Genomic DNA, 22,942 nt, shown 5'->3' with positions numbered 1-22,942 from the left:
AAAAGTTCAAAAGACTTTAATCGAACTAAGCAGTTATTCCACTCATTGCCTGTTTGTTTTTTTCTTTTTTAATGAAAACCTTCGCACTTGAATTATTCAAATGGAGCGTTCTGAAAACTCAGTTTTTTCCAAGCTGGTGCACTATATTTCAGGAGGAAGCTATGCTATGGGCCACATTAAACTCTGAAGCTGTGAATGGAAGCAGCAGTTTTAAAGTTTATTGACAAACCATTAGTATAACTGTAAATTTTCTATGTATAGTTTTGCCATCAAATTTAACTAATCAGTTGTGGAAAACTGTAGAAAGGAGACCCAATTACACCATTATTCATGACATTTCTATGAGTTATTTATTCTGTGCTCTACAGTAGTAATTGCAGTTCTTTCTGACGGCTGGCTCTGCACATCCACACCACCCACCTGCCTTTCCCTCTTCCATGGAGTCTTATACCCTTAAAGACCTGGGGTTTAGCAGAAGAACTGAGATAAAGCTTCTTACAGCCTCTGCTCTGAACACTGAGTGCTGCAAAGTGGTACCTGTGAGTTCCCAATAGTCACTGCTTTTCTAGACATTTCCCAAAGCTCATCCCATATGTGGGAACATGCAGACGCAACTTTCAAAAGTTATAGTTCTCAAGGCAACCGATGCAAAATACATATATATGTGTGTTGCATTAGCAGTTTTCTTCAGTTATTTATTTATTGCTTATCTGAATGTGAATCTAAGTTCTCTCCCTCTTAACCAATATGCCTTTGTTTGGTTGTGCAGTATCAGACTCAAGTCCTGTTCTCCTATCTCAAGGGCTCACACTTCCAAATAATTTATTGTCAACTGTGGCACTCTAGATACACAAGGTTGTCTTTGTTTGGCCCCCTATGACTAGTTGATAAACGTTGAGATTTGCAATTGACAAATAAGGTAGGTCCTTCTAAGACTCATAAAGTATTCTAGAAGGCTGTGCTCTGTAGCAAAAATAGAAGTGGACCAGCAGCAAATGTTGCAAAATCTTTTTTAAATACCTTCAGAAGTGGTTTGCCTTCTTTGTCTCGATCTTCACCATCTAGCTTGATGTTAAGTTTCTCTATCAGCTTGGCTGTCTCTTCCTTGTTAAAGTTCATAATAGCATCAAAGATCTACAGAGAAACGTTTGATAAAAGAAGATTTACCATTATGCATCTTAAATCTGTTCCAACATATTGCTGTAAGTAGTGGATCTGTAACACGCAGATTGAAAATGTCCTCACACTGTCTCCAAATTTAGGTTTTTATTTAATAATTCATGATTTCTTGCAAAGATCTGAACGATGATAGTTACACCAAACTTATTTTCTAAACCTCCCAACGAAAGATCATCATTTAGAGCAAAACCTTTGATTTGGATAACACCAAAATAATTTCTTTTGTATATTGGAACAAATTGACTGCACTAACGATTTTTCTTTTTTTAATGGAGAACGACAAGACCTGTACCACATTCCATTCCTCTTTCAGACTTTGTGTTGCCTTCTTTCTCCTTAGTGCCGTTATATGTAGTTTACCGTCCTAGATCATAAGTTCCTGAAGGCAGGGACTGCACACACTGTGTGCGATATACAGATAACCAGCTTTTGGAGCCCACATTTGGTGAGTGAGCCTCTGTCTTTTTCTGGGCTGACTCCTACACTTATACCGCTGAATGAAAATGCCAGAAGTTGGGACAGCTACAGATTAACTTTTTGTTTTACCTTAAAGATGGGATCCAGAACGAGCTGGCAGAATGTCCGTGGCAGTTTTCTTCCATCTGGGCTGGTGGCTGATTTGCTGAATTTTCCGGTTGCTGGATCAAAATATCTAAATAAAAAGTTTAAGGCAGAGGCGAATTAAGATTTATTTGGGCCCTGGGCACAAAGAACATTTGGGCCTCCCACACTCCGGTGGCCTAAGGGCACCAGAACTGGGTTGGCTAGGGTGGCGATGGCCCACCCACTTTTTAACATGGGGGTAGTAGCCTCGGGCAGCGCACCCCAGGGAGCAGGGACATGGGCTGGAGGCTGCTCTCAGGCACTCCAGCCCCTGCCCAGGGCACGTAGAAGGTCTGGGGCTCCCCACAGCGGCCCAGGCTCCCTTGGTGGCTCTTACCACAGCCCAACTCCAGCTTCCGGCCTGGCCAATAGGTGGGGCCCCAGGGGGAAGAGGAGGAACAGGGGTGGAGCTACCGTTCCAGCACCAGTGGGCCCCCTCACACACACTTTTACACAGGTGTGGTTAGATGTTCGGCTGCGTGTGTGTGTGTGTTCTCCCTGTGTGCTGCCCCAGCTCTGCGCAGACAGCCAGCACAGCAGACCTTGAGCAAATCGCTCAATGACCACAAGATCCGTTAAGGTACGAAGGCACCAGGCCAGGTTTACTGTCAACAAAGCACAGTAATAACACCTGGCAAACTCGACGAGAATACTCAGACATATATGCCCGTGACAATGGACACAGCTCAGTGAATAACGGGACTTTCCATTCCCTCCTTGGCTGGACAAAAGTACTCCCTCTGAGATATATCTTTATACCCTAATACAAACAAGTTAGTACTGCCTCTGACATAGTTAGTTACTGCCCCCTGACATGGCTATTTATTACCCATCACCTTGTACGTGTTGGCTCAATTAAAACATCTCTGTTACATACTGTCATCCTAACCTTATCTTTAAGAAGGGGTCAGTGTGTTCCCTGTTATCCTTGGGGAATGTTTTTATACCTTAATACTGAGATGTTCTGGTACCACTTAATATTGGAATATGTTTGCATACGTACTCTGTGCTTAGCACTTCTTAGGAATGTGTATTTCTGCATCATTAGCCCTGTTCCTGCCAAATTTTGTAAGCAGGTCTTGCCTCATACCAGGCCTCTAATACAAGGGCTTATGTCTCAGGCTCTCTTCCTACTACAACAGGTTCCAGTGCCACTCTGGGGGGCCCCAAATTGGCCGGGGCCCCTGGGCACAGGCCCCATGGGCCCATGCATTAATCCGCCACTGGTTTAAGGTGCTTTACTCATCCAGTTTGAACTTTAAAGCAAAAGTATTTAAAGAGATGATAATCATCCATGGTTTGAAAAGTTTTCCAGATTTCTACTGATCAATCACTTTCTGAGAACAAGACTGTGCTTCAGTGTGGAACACCTTGAATTATGTACAGGGCACTAAAATAGTAGGAAAAGGAGAGATTCCTACTTGGAACATTTCAGAGATGTTCCAGTCATAGGGAGAAGAGTTAGTTGCTTTGGATAAAAGAAGTGCAGGGAGCAAGTGTTTTTGTTTTGTAAGAGATACCCATGCACTGGGATTAGATTTCTGTTTTCAATCACCGAAATTGGTCTAGTGGCTTGAGCAAAGAATTGGGTGCCAGGAATTCCTGATTTCTAATCTCAGGTCTACCTAAAATACCTTTCGTTATCTTGGATAAATCACTTCAACTGTATGCAAAATATCCTCATAAACTTGCTTATCTCATGAATAGGGCCCTACCAAATTCACGGTCCATTTTGGTCAATTTCACGGTCATATGATTTTAAAAATTGTAAATTTCATGATTTCAGCTATTTAAATCTGAAATTTCAGGGTGTGTAATTGTAGGGATCCTGACCCAAAAGGGAGTTGTGGGGGGGTCGCAGTACTGATACTCTTACTTCTGTGCTACTACTGGTGGCGGTGCTGCCTTCAGAGCTGGGCAGCTGGAGAGCGGCGGCTGCTGGCCAGGAGCCCAGTTCTTAAGGCAGAGCTGCCACCAGCAGCAGAGCAGAAGTAAGGATGGCCTGGTATGGTATTACCACCCTTATTTCTGCGCTGCTGTGTACAGAGCCGGACTGTGAGTCAGCAGCCACAGCTCTCCAGCTGCCCAGCTCTGAAGGCAGTGCAGAAGTAAGGGTGGCAATACTGCGCCCCACTAAAATACACTTGTGACCCTGCTGCAACTCCCTTTTGGGTCATGACCCCCAATTTGAGAAACCCTGGTCTCCCCTATGAAATCTGTATAGTGTAGGGTAAAAACACAAAAGATCAGATTTCACAGCGGGAGACCAGATTTCATGGTCCATGATGTGTTTTCCATGGCTGCGAATTTGGTATAGCCCTAGTCATGGAGTGATATTAGATTTTATTTAACATCTGTAAAGCACTTCCATAGTGCCTTTCACCTGAAAATTTCTTTCTAAGAATTAATACATCTTCTAATAATTAGCCTGTAACTTCCAAACAATGCAGTTATAATTCATTTGTGCATAATTATTCCTCCTGCTATAAGGCATGATCCAAATGTAACCCCTAACTTGCTGCACATTCATTTTATCCACACGTTGTAATAAAAGCAAACTCCATCCTCAAGTTCTGGCAATAATCCAGTTCCTCTCTCTCCCCTCCCCACCCCCAATGGTTTATGCCATCAGAATCCCCCTCTGGAATATATTTGTATCACATACGTGTAGTATTCCTAATAGTTTTATATATACACACACATGCACACAGACATATTGTTGAGCCATACATGTTAACTATGTCTAGTTCTTCAGGCTGCTCATTAACATTCATTTTTTGTAAAAGCATAAGCTACTTCTCCTCAAACTGTCTGCATTAAATATGTATAATATGGGGTGCCTTGCCCAGGGGCAGGAGAGCCTGGGCCTAACAAGATGAGCCCCACCTGAGAGAAATCAGGGGACTCCTATATAAAGTGCAGCAGGCAACTGCAGGGGATGGTGGATGAGAGAGCAACTGAGACTGCTAGAGGCAGGAAGCCTGATACTAAGCTGAGGAAGTTTAGGAGAAAGCTTTCAAGGCAAGGCGAGATCCTGCCCAAGAAGCAGGGGACAGATAGCAAAGGCCTACCTGGAATGGCCTGCAGAGAAGGACAGACTCCAGGCAGGAGGTAATGGGAAGCAGACAGACCCTCAGGAAGGATGGGGCTGTGTCTAGCTGAAATTGGGATGAAGATGGTGAGAGTCTGTGTTCTGTTTTCAAATACACTGTGGTATTTTTGACTACAGAGAGAGAGAGAGACTGAACTGGAGTTGGGCCTGGAAAGCCAGTGAGTACCCTCTGAACTAAATAAATGGGACCCCTTGTGGGGACTGGTTGAACTACTCTTGAACTATAAGTAGGATTCTACTTAAATCATGGAGTAATCACACATTTTTTTTGCAAGTTGGTCATGGCATAAATAGCAAATTTCATGAATGTGTTCATACCATGCTACCCTTACTTCTGGGCTGCTGCTGGTGGCAGTGCTGCCTTCAGAGCTGGGCACCCAGCCAGCAGCTGCTGCTCTCTGGCCACCCAGCTCTGAAGACAGTACAGAGTAAGGGTGGCAATACCGCAACCCCCTGACAATAGGCTTGTGACCCCCCTCTTGGTCAGGACCCCCAGTTTGAGAAACAACATGTACTTTTGTATACTTTTACAGTATAGGGTGAAAGTACCCAAAAGACCAGATTTCACGGTTCGTGACACATTTTTCATGGCAGTGAATTTGGTAGGGCCCTAATTATGAGTTCTTAAAGAGTCCTAAAGAGGGAGGGAAAACCAAGCCACTGTGCTAAATATATACACTTCATTAAGATATTCCTGAACAGCCTATTGCTGTGGTATCTAAGCATGTGCCTATGTATACATCTGTATTTCACCACTCACTTGTCTCCCCAAAGCTTTTTCATCATATCTTCTACTTTCTTTGAATGTTCGGCTGGAGGGAGTGATGCTTTTTCACCTTTGGCAGCAAATTTGGCCACATACATCTCAGCAAACTGCTTCAAAGTAAATGCCCAGCCATGTAAACCAGAGCCAAACCCAACAGTACCAATAAGGGGATCAATCTAAAAACAGAATGATAGTTTATGCATGTGACAAGACACTTTGCTTTCACAGGGATGTAGCATGTGACTGAGACTCCCAAAATATTCCGCAGTCTTGACAAGACTGGTCTTGTTGGATCTTACTTTGAAGCAAGAGTTCTATTTTGTCCCATTTTGCTAATCCAATTACACCCAAAGAGTTCTGATTATATTTTACAAAGATATCTACAGCAAACGTTTATTTAAAGCCTTCCAAATATTTCCATGAATTTCTGTAAATTTTTGGTATTGAATTACCTCTGGAAGTTGAAACCTAGGTGCCTAAAGTTAGGCAAAGTGGTCTGATTCTTAGTGGCTGGGTATCTGCAGCTCCATTGAACCCCAGTGTGCAAGAGCCTCAGATACAATCCTAGCTAATAAGCCCTTGTTCTAACTACCAGCCCATGACGTAGTAGGTTGCGACAGAGGCCATCTGGTAGTTCAGTACTCTTTGCAGCAGCTCTTGTCAGGCCTGACATACTTACTACACCTAACACACTGTTATCATAATCTGTATCTAAAAGATATTGTGTAAGATATCAGTGCAATACTAATAACTCACTGATCATTAACATTCTTGCATGGTATAGGTACCGGGTGCATAGAAAGTTATGAATATATGCTAGAGTTATGTGCTTGGCAAGCAATGCATAAGCCTAGTCTGCCCTAATGGACCAGTGTATTTGTTTGTCTGACCAGCCTGGCCGTCAGACAGAGCCAATGAAGGTATTTATTCAAAAGGTAAACAAAACCATCAAGCTAACAAGGGGAAGAGGTAATGACTCAATTATCACAAGTTGGGGAGGAATCAGTATGAAATCTTCACCAGACAACATGGCATCTCTTCCTAAAAGGATCTTTATCTGAGAATACATTTCAATGGTTTACTGGACTATAGAGACAGGAAGTCTGAATCCCAAATGATAAGTAATTTAATCAACTGACTATATACAATATTGCTGTATTATAATAAGTGATCAAGAAAGGTCTCTTATTAATCACCAGGGTGTCATTAACTTTCATATCATTGTGAAATGTAAGTATTAACACTACATGGAAGAGTTATGAATACTCATTATGGTTTAAAGTCTGTGACAAAAACAGGTTTTCTCCCAGACAGGAGGGAAGGCAGCTGTCTACCTGTCACTGCTGAAATTAAGCAAGATGTGACCAAATATAATGAAAGCCCCATTTACATACTCCACAGTTAGGGAAGAACAACATGAGGTTATCCTGAGTCTGAGGACAAAACAGTGAATTGGGGAAGCTATAAGGGGAGAAGAAGATGTCATCTTGGCTTCCATCACTGGACAGATACAAAGGGACAGAGCTCTTGCAAGCTCAGAAAAATCCTTCAGCCAAGGGGGTTGAAGACTCTGGGAACTGCATATAGGTGAGAAACCTGCTTAGGCAAAGACCCTTTACTGAGAAAGACAAGGGGAACTAGCACCTTGTACTTCTGTGGAAGGTCTTGACTGAAAGTCAGCTGTGGCTGGAAAGGAAAAAAAGGTAAGTTCTACCTGGAACTAAGGTTGTAGCTTGTTGAATTAAGTCTTAGCCACTAGAAAGCATATTTTACTTTTCTTTGCTTGTAACCATTTTGACTTTATCCCTTATATTTGAACTCAACACCTCCTTTTTAATTAAATAAACTTGTTTTACCTCAGGGTTTCTCAAACAGGGATCGCCGCTTCTGTAGGCGGCGGATCGCTGCTCCGGGCCAATGAGAGCTGCTGGAAACGGCGCGGGCCGACGGACGTACTAGCCGCTGCTTCCAGCAACTCCCATTGGCCCGGAGCAGCGATCCGCGGCCAGTGGGAGACGCAATTGGCTTGACCTGCGGACGGGGCAGGTAACCACACCGGCCCGGCTCGCCAGGGTCTTTCCCTACAGAAGCGGTGACCCCTGTTTGAGAAACCCTGTTTTACCTTTTAGTCTAAAATCTAAATCAACCCCATAGTGTATTTGACTTGAAGTGATTATTAACTCCAGTTACAGCAACAAGCTCCTATGCTTTTGACTCTTTAGAGGAGCAATGGACCTTATTATGCCTCCAAATATTCCAGGAGAGGGCTGGACATTTCAGCACACACACTTTTGGGGAAATGAGGGCCTGAGGGTATGTTGGGGTCACCCTGCAAGTAGTAACCAAGGCTGGTGGAGACCACGGTGGGGCTGTTGTGTTGTAGGCAGGCTGCTGGGGGCAGAGTACTGAACAGGGGCTGCAGAGCACACAGATATTCAGGGAACAGCATGTTTGCTGGCTGTTGGTGTGCACGCTGTGAACTGTAGCAGCAGAGCATTTAAGGCACTTACGGTTACAGGGCAGAAGAAGACACAACCTCTCATTGGTCTAAACCCCAAAATGTGACATAGGTATTGTCAGATTTATCAGTTAGCTGCAAGACAAGTTAGTTCTTTGAGATTACAATTTTCAAGTTGGCTGCTTCTAAAATTAAATATGGATTTAGGAGCTAAACTTTAGGAATCCAGGCTTGAAATGTGTGGCTCTAAAGAACTAGCTTGTCTCACAGCTAATGTATTAAATTGATTACACAGTACTTACTACAGCATGATCTAGTGGTTAGAACACAGGACTAATAGTCAGGATTATATTTTAAGCTCTTCCATATTGACTGTAATCTTGGGCAAGTTGCATCATTTCTCCATGACTTGCTATTCCGAACTGCAAAATGGGAATAATACTCATACATCTATGTCAAGCACCAGATAGCCTAGAATGAAAGCTGTTCTGTGTATAATATATTATTACTGTCAATGGTTTTAGCTCCAAATAGCCTAATTAGGTAGATCAGAGGACAGCAAATCCAGTCTGTGTGCCATAAAAAATGTTATAAACTTCTAATACCAGCTGTCATCTGATGATTTTGAAGGGCTTCACATATAATTGTTAAAGGAGCCTCACAGGGTCCCTGTGAGGTAGTGAAATATTGTTATCCTAGGATGGGGAAACAGAAGCACAGCAAAGGACTTGCACAGCATCATCAATGAGTTAAATAGCAAAATCAACAAAATAATCCAAATCTCCTAACTCCTGGTCCTTGGTGTGAACCTCAAGGCTATGCCTATGTCTTCACCTTATTCTTCTCTCAAAGGCAGAAGAAATGCTGACCCTGAAATGCTTTAAAATTCACAATATTTTAATATCACAACATGCATATAGGAGTATCTACATTTCTCTCCTTTTCTTCAAGCTGTCTTCCCTCCTGTTGCTCCATCTATTCCCCGCTATCTCTCTGACACCCTCCTGCTACCTTTTCTCCCCCTTGAGCTTCTGATTTTTAGTTGCTTCCTTTCTCAACTGGTTGCCCTCTCTCATACATTTCCTGCTCTGCATGAGGATGAAGCAATACAGGCGGCAGGGGGCTGATCGGAGGTATGTTCATGTGCTAGGCCAGAGGATCTTGAGTTCAGGAAACTGCCAGCTTCCACTGTGGAAATATTTTAATTCATTCTCCTATATAAAATCTACAAACACGTTTGCGACGGGATCCTGATAAGGAAGTGTGAACTACCACAGAAGTTTCTGGATACATTAATTCTTGGTATCATTTAAAGCAAAACTTGAGTTTTCTTTACCATAATATTACCCATCGGTCCAGTTTCACCTTCTCCAAAGGTGGAAATGATGACATTGACACTTTCCACAATACGCTGGAAGGTCTGATAAAGTTCCTCTGGTTTTAGCTGTAACTCCAACAGAGCACGATCCATCTTATTCATCATCAGTACTGGCTTGATGCGCTCAGCAACTGCTTGACGCAGAACAGTTTCTGTCTGAACACACACCCCTAAGAGGAAAAAACGTCAATGGTTCAGATTCTTCAGTCTGCTAAGACCACTTTACACTATATAAACTGGCCAGAGAATCCTAGCACAGAATTCCTTGTGTAGCCTCAGTGCTTCGTGCAATTGGCAGGGACAGGCTGAAGCTATTATTCCAGTCTATAAAATGGGATAGCAATTGTAAAAGGCTGGGAGGAGAAATGGGGAGTCTGAGCAGCAGCCTTGCACTCTGATGCTGGGTTGGAGGATGGATTTCACTTCCCCAGCCACTCTGCACTTCACCCACAGAGCCTGAATGGTCAGATTCATCCCTCGTAACGTGAACAGGAGAACATGGTAGGGACTAAGACCCACCATCAATTCACTTTCAGTCTAGTTCCAAACTGAAACAACCTTCAAAGCAAGAAGGCCAGTGCATTAAGTCACCCACCAGGTTTTTTTAACTGATGCAGCAAAATCTTTTAATTAAAGCACACTCACCTGAAACACAGTCAACAACTACAAGGGCACCATCAGTGACACGAAGAGCTGCTGTAACTTCGGAGGAGAAATCTACATGTCCAGGGGAGTCGATTAAATTAATAAGAAAACCCGAACCATCTTTGCACTCTTTGACAAAGGCCAAGTCATTGTCCGAGAGTTCATAGTACAGAGAGATTGCCCTACAAGAGAGAACATTTTATTTCAGTAATTTTAAACCTACATTATGTAGTCTCCTGCAGCTCCTCTTTAAAAAACACGATCATCATGATGTACATAAATTAAAGGAAAATGAAAGAGGAACTACTCAACACTATTTTGGGGCTCATAAAATTCTTGAGATCCAACATTTTGCTCTGGCTGTAAGGAATTTCTGTTTTGATTCATGACCAACATAGCAGAATAGATGTCATGCTATAACACTAGAGTCATGACCCAAATCATCTGCTCTACAAACTTATTTTCAACTGGTTAACACTGCTGCACTGCGTCATATGTCACATGTCGAGATGCTATTCTCAATCATCACAAATGGCCAGATACTACTCACTGACCAGAGGTGGCAGAATCTTAAGCCTGGTCTACACTGTGGGGGGGATCGCTCTAAGTTACACAACTTCAGCTACGTGAATAATGTAGCTGAAGTTGACGTACTTAGATCTACTCACCACAGTGTCTTCACTGCAATGAGTTGACTACTGCCGCTCCCCCGTCCACTCTGCCTGCGCCTCTCATGCCAGTGGAGTACAGGAGTCGACGGGAGAGCGCTCGGGGGTCAATTTATCATGTCTCGACTAGACGCAATAAATCATCCCCTGCCGGATCAATTGCTGCCCGCCGATCTGGCGGGTAGTATCAACATACACTTACTCTACTGCAAGTAATCCTGTTAAGATCAAAGGAACTACTCAGAGTAAGGTACTACTCATTTTGAGTAAAAGTGTCAGAATCTGGCCCAAAACAAGTAGGAGAGACCACTACATGCCGTTTATAAGCTGAACCCTGATATCGTCTATTTTACAGAAGTATTTGTTACAAAAATAACTCTAATATACTTAGCACTACCTACAATAAATAAATAAATAAATAAATATATCTCCATATATTTATTTATCTCATAGAACTGGAAGGGACCCTGAAAGGTCATCGAGTCCAGCCCCTTGCCTTTGCTAGCAGGACCAAGTACTGATTTTGCCCCAGATCCCTAAATGGCCCCCTCAAGGATTGAACTCACAACCCTGGGTTTAGCAGGCCAATGCTCAAACCACTGAGCTATCCCTCTAAAATAATTTTAAAATGTTCATATTAGATTCTTAAAACTAAAAGCCATCACATTATTTCAATTTAAATTCTAAGTGCATGAGTGAAGAAAAATGGCAAAAATTTAATACTTAAAAAGAATGAAATGTCAATTAGTGGATTTCATTTTAAATGTGTGCTGTTTCAAGTAACAAATAGAAAATATTACATTAGAAGGGTGCACCCATAAGACTCCACTTGATGATTTAGCACTTTAAAAATAAAGATCATCACATCTATATGGAGGATATAATATATATTCTCAATTCAAGAAGCATAGCTGCAGGACATATTGGCTCAAAAGAAACAAGTGGAACAGCAAATAATTAACAAAGAAGATATCCCCATCTATCCTGTAAATTAAAGGTCCTGGCATTGATGTAGCAATGCTTTGATAGTTGAATTAATAAAATGAATATAGCACTAACATCTGTATCTTCTGTAGGTAAGGAATTCTGAAAATAATTGCTACTATGCTTTAAGTAAAGTATGGTGATACAGTCATCAGACGGCATGGTCTATTAACATTAATTCTATTAACAATAACATTGATCCCTGTATGAATATTCTCATAAAAATCTGAGTGTGTGTGGGGTTATGACGAGGCAGGTTTACAGTGCTGCATTACAAGATTCAGATAAAGGTTAAAAATAACTTTATGGTACTTACGTAGACTTGATTGTGATACATCTTTCTTGTTCATCTTTCCGCGTGTCTGTGAATCGTGTTTCACCAGCTTTGGCTGAAGCAATGATACCTGCTTTCGATACCAAAGAGTCTGTCAGTGTTGATTTGCCATGATCAACATGAGCAATCACAGACATGTTCCTGATATTGGACTTTTTGTCCATGATCGCTCGGATCTGGTCTATAGTGAAATTCACCTGAGGGGGGGAAAGAACTAGTGCTATAGATGACTTCTTTAGGATAAAAAGATAGTATTTTATACTTCAATGACATCTGAAGCAAATTACTTACACATTTCCCCTCATGAAAATTGCTTATTTTGTATTATTGTTAATTGTGACATTTTAAATCATCATCATTAGGCTTCAGAGTTCAAATACAAGAGAGCTGAATGGAGTAGTTCCTAACTCTCTGAGCTATTGTTACAGACATCACTGCATTGAGAGATACTCAGTTCACATTTTGCAGATAAAACAACGAGGAGTCCTTGTGGCACCTTAGAGACTAACAAATTTATTTGGGCATAAGCTTTCGTGGGCTAAAACCCACTTCATCAGATGCATGAAGTGAAAAATACAGTAAGCAGTATATATATTACAGCACATAAAAAGATGGGAGTTCCCTTACCAAGTGGGGGAATTTTGCAGATAGTTTTTGTAACTATGAAGTCTAGAAACTTCATTTTAAAAATTACTTCGGTTTCACAGCACAAATTGGCAACTTCTAAAAAAAAAAATGTATTAACTTGCTGAGGCAGCATAAGCTGGCCCAATGTGACCCCATCCTGTTTCCCACAAGTCAGGAGATAGGTGGAACACGTGTGGCTATAGATAACTAACAAAACAAGAGTATTATGAGATGTACTCTTACTAATTAAACCCTTTCCTTCTGTATTTGTAGATACCCTTACTCGCATGTCATAGGAATCTAGGCCAGGCCTACACTACGCCATTTTATTAATTTATGTAAATATTGTATCTTTATTTCCTTTAACTTTATCATTGATTTTCTTAAAAACACACCTGGTTTGCTGCTCTCCCCATGCCAATACAATGCTTATATAAGTAGAAAGTTATTTCTACACCTACACATGCAAACAATGTACTGTATATTCCCATTTATCCAAAGGGCCTGGGGGACATCCAAAACTTTTGGCTAACTGGGCATTCAGATAAGCAGAAGTTCTAGTGACTAACGTGGGCATGCACCTGGATTCAGATAACCAGGATTTCCAGACAAAGGGAATTTGGACACCTACCATTATACTATATTTGTTTTGATTATTTATTTTTTGAAATAAGGGTCAGAGTCACATTACCTGTTTAGGCCACGTCTACACTACTTAACTTACAGCAGCACAGCTCTCCTGTTGACATAATAAAACTACCTAAACAAGAGGCAGTAGCTATGTTGGCAGGAGAAGCTCTGTGCACACAAGTGCTTATGCTGGCGAAACTGATGTTGCTTAGGGGGGTGTTTTTTTCACACCCCTGAATGACATAAGTTTTGCCAACATAAGTGGTAGTGTAGACATGGCCTTAAATTTTCTGTATTCTTTGCTTTAACACAGTTGCTTTCCATGCAGCTGTTTAGTTTTTCAATATTAGTTGTCAGTGTGAATAAAAGTATTACAGTTCACACACTTCTTTCGCAGGACTGGATGTTCTCTAAAAGGTGTTAAAGCTGCTCCTATAATTTGAGTTACACTGATATCAGAGAAGATTTGTACATTGCAGATTTGAAATGCCATGTATTTCCAACATCACTATTTATATTACAGTAGCAGCCGAAGGCCCAACCAGGAAGGGGAGGCAGGGGGCTTTGTATTAAGTGTTGTAAAAACATATAGGAAGATACAGTCCCTATCCCACAGAGGTCTGAAAAGACAACAAACAGATGAAGGAGAAGCTCTTCAGGGCAGGGACTGTCTTTGTTATATATTTGTACAATGCTAAGAACAACTGAGCCCCGGTCCCTTACTGGGGCCTCAGATGCTACTGCAATGCAAATAATAATAATTAATAGCGGCACAGGAAAGGCATACAAGCAAAGTGACCCAGTTAATCCCACGCACGTGGAATGTCAGTTCTAAGGGTTTGTCTGCTTTTTCATTTTTAATGTATTATTTATATTACTATTGCTTTTAGGGGAGTGGTTGAAGGGGTAAAGAAGGGGGTACATAAATGGTAGAGGGAAACAGGAGAGTGGTAGAGGGGAAAGGAGATAAACACAACAGCAGAAGAGTGAAGTTAGGCAGGGTCAGGGTGGGATGAACCAATGGAAGTCGGGGGAAAAATTCCAGGGGAGTTGCTAGTGTAGTTCCACTGAAGTCACTGAGTGGAGAAGCAGGCTCCCAGACCTCAAGATTCAGAGTTGAGTGAATATTGGTGTCAGAAGACCTGGGAGGCTCCTCCTGGCTTCTGTTTCCTACGGGGAGGAAGAGACAGGACCGTCCCTAGCCATTTGGGTGCCCTACGCAGCCCCAGACCTCCCCCACCCCAGGTTCTGGGAGGCAGGAGCTGTGGGGAGCCACTTTTGGGGGCCCCACAGGCCCAGAGTGCCCCGGGGGATTGGCGGGGAGCCGGGAGCAGCCCATTCTGCTTCCCTCACCCAGGCCTCAGCTGTGTCGTTCAAGGGAGGGGGATTGGGGGAAGGGATGCCCCACCCACCAGCAGTGGCGGGAAGTGAAGCGGCCTAGTCCCACCCTGCTCTACTCCGCCAGCTCCCAGCCGCGGCACTCTGCTTCCCGCCGCCGGTGAGTGCAGGGGGCCGATCCTTTCCCCAACCCGAGCGACATGGCTGGGGTCAGGGCAAGGGAAGCGGAGTGGGTTGGGGCCGCGTCTCTCCGCTTCCTGCCGCTGGTGAGTGTGTGGGGGGAGGGGGCGATCCTTTCCCCGCACTCACCGGCGGCGGGAAGCAGAGTGCTGCAGCTGGGAGCTGGCGGAGTAGAGCAGGCTGGGGCCAGGTTGCTCCACTTCCCACCGCTGCCAGTGAGCGCGGGGTCGCTGGGGCAAGAGGTGGAATGGGGGCAGGCTGGGGGCGGAGCAGGGGGGAAGGGTAAGAGGCAGGGCAGAGGGAGTTGTCCGGGGCCACACACATCCCTAGGGACAGCCATGCCCCTTGCATGGGGGGCCGGCTGAGGGATAGGGCTGGTTGCTGGGGCTGCCACCTATGCAGCACGCAGCTGCCTAGGGCACCATGAAATTTGGGGCAATTTGGTGCCCCAAGTTTCATGGTGCCCTACGCAGCTGCGTATGCCTACAGACGGCCCTGGGAGGAGAGGCCACTGATCTAATAACCAGGGCAGATCCCTCTGTTTCAAGTGCGCGTGTCCGTAGAAGATGTGGAACGTAAGAGAAGCGGAAAGCCCTGACTTAAACTCGGTGGCCTTGGCTGTGGTTGGTGCTATTTTAGGAAAGGAGCCCCAAGGATCTGGAGATTTCCATAGTTTGTCCATTACGAGCTTTCTCAGTACTGCTCAATATGTGGCGAGAGTAAGAGGGAGGCTGCTGGGCCTGCTTCCCTGGGCGAGGCCCCTCTGAGTCCTTCTAAAACGTGCAGTGAAGACTAGCTTCTCCTACACATAAACATCATAATGTATTCTTCGGCTTATCATTGCAATCTGTGATAGTAATGCATTTATGATAATATAATCACAACCAATTACATTCTCATTTTCTTAAAATTGGCCTAGGAAGGGTTTTAGAAAACAAAGAAATTAAAATTGTGCCTTTTTTGCTTACAATGTATAAAGGTAGCCTGCAGCAGGGTTACACTGGCAAAATCAACAAACTTGGAGTGAATCTGGCCCTAAACTTCAGCTATATAAGTCAAACCAACAAAGTAAGATGTACAGGACAGGAAGAGGGACTTGTAAATCAGCAGCATAAAGTAGAAATTACAAAAGCAAATGAGAATACCCAGGAATAAAGTCTAGAGGGAGAAGAGAAAGGAGCAGAAGACAGAACCACCCTGTAGGGTTCCCATAGAGAGCTTCTGCAGGACAATCTACATCAGGGGTCTCAAAGTCCCAGCCCGCGGGCCATCTGCAGCCCGAGAACACTGCGGCCCACGGAAACTTTTTATAAAAGTTCTTGCATCCAGCCCTCATGGCTGCCGGCCAAAAGAGGAGTGGGAGGGGAGTGGGCGAGAGATTCACATGCCCCTCCCCCAAACATTGCTCCATCCTGCTGCTCCTGGGACCCTCCCAGGGGTTGCACTCAGCAATGTGTCATTCACCTCGGGCAGCTCGGCTCCCCGCAAGTGGTTCCCTATTCCTGCTGTTGCCAGCAGAGCCACGGAGGAGAGACCCATACAGCCACGCTGCCGGCTGTCTGCTGCAGGTGCCGCCCCCACAGCTCCCATTGGCTGGGGGGAGAGGGACAGAGATACAGTAACTCCTCATTTAATGTTGTAGTTATGTTTCTGAAAAATGCGACTTTAAGCAAAACGATGTTAAGTGAATCCAATTTCCTCATAAGAATTAATGTAAATGAGGGGGTTAGGTTCCAGGGAAATTTTTTTCACCAGACAAAAGACCGTATTTTTTATATATATATATACACACACATAGAGTATAAGTTTTAAACAAACAATTTAATACTGGTACACAGTGAGATGATTGTGAACCTTGGTTGAGGTGGAGGAGTCAGAGGGTGGGATATTTCCCTTACTGCTAAATGATGAACTAGCAATTGGCTGAGCCCTCAAGGGTTAACTCTCTCACTCTGCAAGGCAGCAGGAATGGAGGGAGTACGTGTGAGAGAGAGATGCGCATTTCCCCTTTAAGTACACTGCCTTGTTAATTAGATCAGCTTTAGTAGCGCTTTGAAGTGCGAGTGTGGTTGTGGCGCCAGCGCTGGGAGAGAGCTCTCCCAGCGCTGCAGGTACTCCACCTCTACGAGGGGATTAGCTTACAGTACTGGGAGCCACGCTCCCAGCGCCGGGGCACTGTTTACACTGGCGCTTTACAGCACTGTAACTTGCTGCACTCAGGGGTGTGTTTTTTCACACCCCCTGAGCAAGAAAGTTGCAGCGCTGTAAAGTGCCAGTGTAGCCATAGCCTGAGACTGCAGCTGCTGCAAGCTCCCTCCGTCCTGAGCCCTGGTGTGTCCCCCTGCTCTATGGAAGATGGGGTAAGCGGGGTGCAGGAGTAGGGGGGAGGGGGACACCCTGACATTAGCCCCCCTCTTCCTTCCCTTCCCCCCCCCAGCAAGCAGGAGTCTCGGGGAGCAGCTCCAAGGCAGAGGGAAGGAACAGCACATGGCAGTGGGGGGAGGGACAGCTGCAACTGATAGCCTGCTGGGCAGCTGCTGCACAAGGAACTTAGGGGAGCGGGGAGCTGATAGGGGGGCTGCCGGTCCACCCTGGTTCCAAGCCCCCACCAGCTAGCTGCAATGGGCTGCTCTTCCTGCAAGCAGTAGACAAAGCAGGTGACTGCCAAACGATGATAGACAGGAGCATTGCACAACTTTAAACGAGCATGTTCCCTAATTGATCAACAACGAAACAACGTTAACCGGGACAACTTTAAGTGAGGAGTTACTGTACCATCACTAGTCGCCGGGCAGAGTCAGCCATGGAGGCAGCATCTCTAGTCACTGGACAGTCAGCCGGAGTGGCATGAGGCCAAGGGAGTGAGGGAAAAGGGTGGGAAACGGGCTGGGAGGTGGCAGGAATACCATCTTCAGTGATATTATTGGCCCGCTGGGAGGATTTGAGGACTGGCACTGGCCCTAAGGTAAATTGAGCTTGAGACCCCGATCTACATAATGATTTGCAGACAATTTAAACTATGGCATGTCTAGATGGTTTAGGAGTCAAACATTCTTTTCCACTATCTCCAGAGGATCAAAGAATTCTGTAACTAAATGTTTATTTCCAAATATGCCCATCTGTTATAATTACAGCTTTAAAAAGAGACTTAACATACAACTACAAACATCCTGTATTAGCTTCTGTAAATGTTCTGGATATGAGAGAGGCAGAGGCACCAACTTCTCCAGTTCCCGGGGGGGCTCAACCCCCACTCTGTCCCAGGCGCCATCCTCACTCCACCCCTTCCCCCATCTCTGACCCGCCTCTTCCCACCCCACCCCGCTCCAACCACTCCCCCTGCCTCTTCCTGTCTCCGCTCCTCCTGCACGCAGCTGAACAGTTGATTGCAGTGGGCAGGAGGTGCTGATCGGCTGGCCTGCCAGTGGGCAGGAGGGCTGGAGGGGAAAAGAGGAGGAGCTGATCTGCACCCACTATTGTCAGCACCTATGGGCACAGGAACAATAAATGCAGCTGAAGTGAAAGTACCTTTGATCAAATGACTATCAGTAATAATCTGTTTACTTTGTCGATGTTATTTTCAGAACATAAAAAATTGCAACTTCTTCAAGGCATGCTTAAGCAAAATGGATTATAGAAGTCTGAAATATATTAAGTCAACACAGTTACCTTTATTAACCAAGCCTGTAATCTTTCACCAAAAAGCAATATTTTCTATAAAACCATGTTGACTGGCATTAATTATAATACCCTCCTTTAATTCTCTATTGATTTTGTCACAGATCACTCTTTTCATGATATTTTCGTGATATTCAGGACTACGGCCAGGCTAACTGGCCCAGAGTTACCCAGGTTATCCTGTTTATCATTTTGAAATATTGGTACAACATTAGGTTTTTATTTCCAGTTGTCTGGAACTTCCTCAGTGTTCCAATATATGTTGAATATCAGCATTAATGGTTCAGATGGCATTAATATTGGGGAGCGGAGGGGGAACTGGGGTTGATAATGTCCATTTAACATTATCTGTTCAACCTTTGACCTGTATACTTGCCTTAAAAAAGAAGAAAAAATCATTACATCATCTTTTAAAATTAATCCTTGTAACAGTTTTAAACTGCCTTTTTTAGCTAGTTTTGTAATTCATTGTTAAACATGATTGTTTTTGTCCGCATAACAGGTACAATCATGTTTCACAGCACTTTTAACTTGTTTTCTAATACAGTGCATTTTAAGAATATAGACAAGAACTCAGTGAGTTAAGTCTCAGACCTAAAGAGAAAAGAAAATATGGAGATATACCTATCTCCTAGAACTGGAAGGGACCCTGAAAGGTCATTGAGTCCAGCCCCCTGCCTTCAGTAGCAGGACCAAGTACTGATTTTGCCCCAGATCCCTAAGTGGCTCCCTCAAGGATTGAACTCACAAACCATTGAGCTACCCCGCCCCCCCGCCGCTCAGTTTAATGGTTAAGGTTAACTTTTGCATCCCGTCATTTTTAGCACATACATCTAGCTAATGTGTTTATCCCACAATCCTCCCAAACTGCCTCCCAAAAGCCCCATCTAAAACCTTAATCAACTGTAAAAATCTCTCAAACCACCCCTGACAAATTCTATGTTACAGCAGCGTATTCCCCATACAAAAATTGTTGGCATAAAAAGTGTTTAGTCTTTATATTCAATTAATTTAAAGGATTTTGATTTACATTAAAACAAAGCTGCTGCTGAATTTCCAGTATGCTGCAACAGACTGCCGTAGAAAAGAATCCTGCCACAAAACGCAGGTCCAGCTTGCCACAGAGTAGATGGGGCTTAATAGTATGGAGACAGGGCAAGTGGAAAAAGTAATCCAAAAATGTAGAGTATTTTTCTCCCTTCCACAAGTAAAATACAGCAGCTTTTCAACAAAACCCTCAAATTTTACAGCCACAACTGTGAGGAAAACAGAATCACTCCTGGACAATTACATAACATCATCTTGGCAGGGCGTTCTGCGGCAGTGCTTCTCACCAGCTCTCAGCAGCACCAGGACAGGGGAGAATAAACCTCCTTCCCCTCATAACAAGCTTCCCCCCCTTCTCTTGGAAGTGTTTAGATTCCCACTGTAAAAGCAGCAAAGAATCCTGTGGCACCTTATAGACTAACAGACGTTTTGCAGCATGAGCTTTCGTGGGTGAATACCCACTTCTTCGGATGCATCTTGCGTCCAAAGAAGTGGGTATTCACCCACGAAAGCTCATGCTGCAAAACGTCTGTTAAGTCTATAAGGTGCCACAGGATTCTTTGCTGCTTTTACAGATCCAGACTAACACATCTACCCCTCTGATACTAGATTCCCACAACCCAGTTTTAAGTCAGGAACTGACAGTGATATAAAGTAAATATTGTACAAACCCCATCTAAACTTATTGCTGATGGAGACACAAGTAAGGGAGGTACAAGTCAGTAAAAGTTGTACATCTTGTCAGAAACACGCCCCTTCAAAAAGTTGCAGAAATAGAAGGACTAAACTGAGAGATCCTAACAACATTAAAGAAAAGAGCAAAATCGTGATGGCATTTATTTATCACAGAACCAGGCTCCTTACAGACTGATCCCTACAATAAAAATATTCAGCAGCGATGAGATGCATTATTAACAGCCAATGCTATTTAAAGTAACAGGGCTGGCTTGCCAACAAAATAAACACAAATAAATTAAAAAAAAACAAAACAACCCAGCAGTGTCTCCAATCTCCTAGGAAAACCCAGATGATCTGACTTTAGGCACAACAGGTCTGAGCGGGTGTAACACGGGATGTGTATTGACACACACAGACTCCCCTTCAGAGATCGTCTGAAGTGTTGTAGTACCTTTTACCTCCCGCACCCGTCCGTGTTCCTCTCTGTCTGCGCCGGTGTAAGGACACAAACAGCTCCCGCTCCCAGTTCCCTCCGGCCATTGTTTAACTCCAGAACCGCATGGGAACTTGGGGCTCAAGGGAGGATGGGCAACACGAAGTCCTAGCGGGGGGTGGTGTCATGATCTCCAGCCCCCCCCCCAAAAAAACAGAGCCGCCATCTTTACGGGCACAACAGGGATTGTCGGGGGATCAGAAAGAGACCCCGGAAGTGAGGCGGCGCAATGGCACCGTATAAACGGCCCCAAAGCGGAGTCGGGGGCCGCTCGGAGCACTGTGACTCTGGCACGAGCCGCTGTTTGGGAAGGGCCCCGTGGCGCCCACCCCGCCGTGAGGCTCCGGCAGCCCCCGGGCCGGGCTCTCCGGGGGGCTCCTCCCGCTCGGGACCCCGGGCCGCGGCGGACTCAGCGGCCCCTGGCCAGCCCCGCCGCGGGGTCAGGGACCCTGCGGGGAAACGGGCCGCGCCCGGCCCCGGCCGCCCTCTCCTCGCGCCCCGGAGCAGGCGGGGCGCTGCCGCGGCGGAGCGGCCCGGCCCGGGGAGGCGCTGCGGGGCCCTTGCGCCCGGGGGCCACTCACCATGGCGGCCGCTGGCTGCGGATTCTGCCCCCGCCCTCACGCCCGGGCTGCCGCTGCGCTTCACCCGCCTCCGCCCCAGCCCGGACTGAGCCAGGAGGAGCCGGGCCCGGAGCAGGGAGAGTCGGGATGGGACGACACAGCCGCGCTAGGGCGCCCGCCTCCCCCGCGGGTCCGGCTGGGGGCTGCTCGGCGCGGGCCATGCCAGCGGCCCCCGGGACCAGAGGGGCGGGAGCGCCCCTGGCTTGAAGTGGTTTCCATCATAGAGGGGGGTTACTTTGGTTCAGTGGCTTTCAGCCCCCTGTAAATGGTTCCCCTCCCGTGCCAGTTCCCCCCATCCCCTCCCGTGCCAGCTTCCTGCAGTATTCACCTTCCCCCAGATCCCCCATCCACTCCTATGCCAGCTCCCCCCGAAACCCAGCTATTCCACCTTCACCTGCCCCCTCCCATGCCAGCTCCCCCTGGCACCCAGCTATTCCACCTCCCCCTGCCCCCTCCCATGCCAGCTCCCCCTGGTACCCAGCTATTCCACCTTCACCTGCCCCCTCCCATGCCAGCTCCCCCTGGTACCCAGCTATTCCACCTCCCCCTGCCCCCCTCCCCTGCCAGCTCCCCCTGAAACCCAGCTATTCCCCCTCCCCTTGTCCCCTCCCATGCCAGCTCCCCCTGAAACCCAGCTATTACACCTCCCCTGTCCTCCTCCCATGCCAGCTCCCCTGGTACCCAGCTATTCCACCTCCCCTACCCCTCTCATGCCAGCTCCTCCTGGCACCCAGCTATTCCACCCTCCCCTGTCCTCCTCCCATGCCAGCACCCCTGGTACCCAGCTATTCCACCTCCCCTACCCCTCTCATGCCAGCTCCTCCTGGCACGGCTATTCCACCCTCCCCTGTCCTCCTCCCATGCCAGCACCCCTGGTACCCAGCTATTCCAGCTCCCCTGCCCCCTCCCATGCCAGCTCCCCTGGCACCCAGCTATTCCAGCTCCCCTGCCCCTCTCATGCCAGCACCCCTGGTACCCAGCTATTCCCCTCCCCTGCCCCTCCCATGCCAGCTCCCCCAAAACCCAGCTATTCCACCTTCCCTGCCCCCTCCCATGCCATCTCCCCTGGCACCCAGCTATTCCCCCTCCCCTTGTCCCCACCCAAGCCCGCTCCCCCAGAAACCCAGCTATTCCACCTCCCCTGCCCCCTCCCATGCCAGCTCCCCTGGCACCCAGCTATTCCACCTCCCTTGCCCCTCTCATGCCAGCTCCCTGGCACCCAACTATTCCACCCTCCCCTGTCCCCCTCCCCTGCCAGCTCCCCCTGGTACCCAGCTATTCCACCTCCCCCTGCCCCCTCACATGCCAGCTCCCTCTGGTACCCAGCTATTCCCCTCCCCTGCCCCTCCCATGCCAGCTCCCCAAAACCCAGCTATTCCACCTCCCCCTGCCCCCTCTCATGCCAGCGCCCCCTGGGACCCAGCTATTCCACCTCCCCTGCCCCTCTCATGCCAGCTCCCCTGGTACCCAGCTATTCCACCTCCCCTGCCCCTCCCATGCCAGCTCCCCTGGCACCCAACTATT

General features: G+C 46.2%; 1 protein-coding gene across 3 annotated transcripts in view; it reads right to left on the bottom strand.

Annotated features, from left to right (window-relative positions):
• The window catches only part of LOC120407925 (elongation factor 2-like), a 33,149-nt gene extending 11,647 nt beyond the window's left edge, over positions 1–21,502 (bottom strand). The window contains exons 1-7 of one of the 3 annotated variants that reach the window (XM_039544282.1): positions 21,380–21,502; positions 12,110–12,324; positions 10,142–10,323; positions 9,455–9,666; positions 5,655–5,836; positions 1,726–1,831; positions 1,021–1,134 (exon numbers count right to left, since the gene is read on the bottom strand). In XM_039544282.1, the coding sequence (XP_039400216.1) occupies positions 1,021–1,134; positions 1,726–1,831; positions 5,655–5,836; positions 9,455–9,666; positions 10,142–10,323; positions 12,110–12,324; positions 21,380–21,382 (1,014 nt within the window). In that variant the 5' untranslated portion in view covers positions 21,383–21,502. Of the gene's footprint in view, positions 1–1,020; positions 1,135–1,725; positions 1,832–5,654; positions 5,837–9,454; positions 9,667–10,141; positions 10,324–12,109; positions 12,325–20,756; positions 20,905–21,379 lie in introns of those variants that run through there. The other 2 variants (XM_039544283.1, XM_039544285.1) reach the window with 2 other exon arrangements.
• Between the last annotated feature and the right edge of the window lie 1,440 nt (positions 21,503–22,942).

The sequence above is a fragment of the Mauremys reevesii genome, linkage group 6 (assembly GCF_016161935.1).
Source record: "Mauremys reevesii isolate NIE-2019 linkage group 6, ASM1616193v1, whole genome shotgun sequence".
Taxonomy (NCBI): Eukaryota; Metazoa; Chordata; order Testudines; family Geoemydidae; genus Mauremys; species Mauremys reevesii.
The sequence above is the reverse complement of the archived record's forward strand: the minus strand, read 5'-3'. Positions and strand labels throughout refer to the sequence as shown.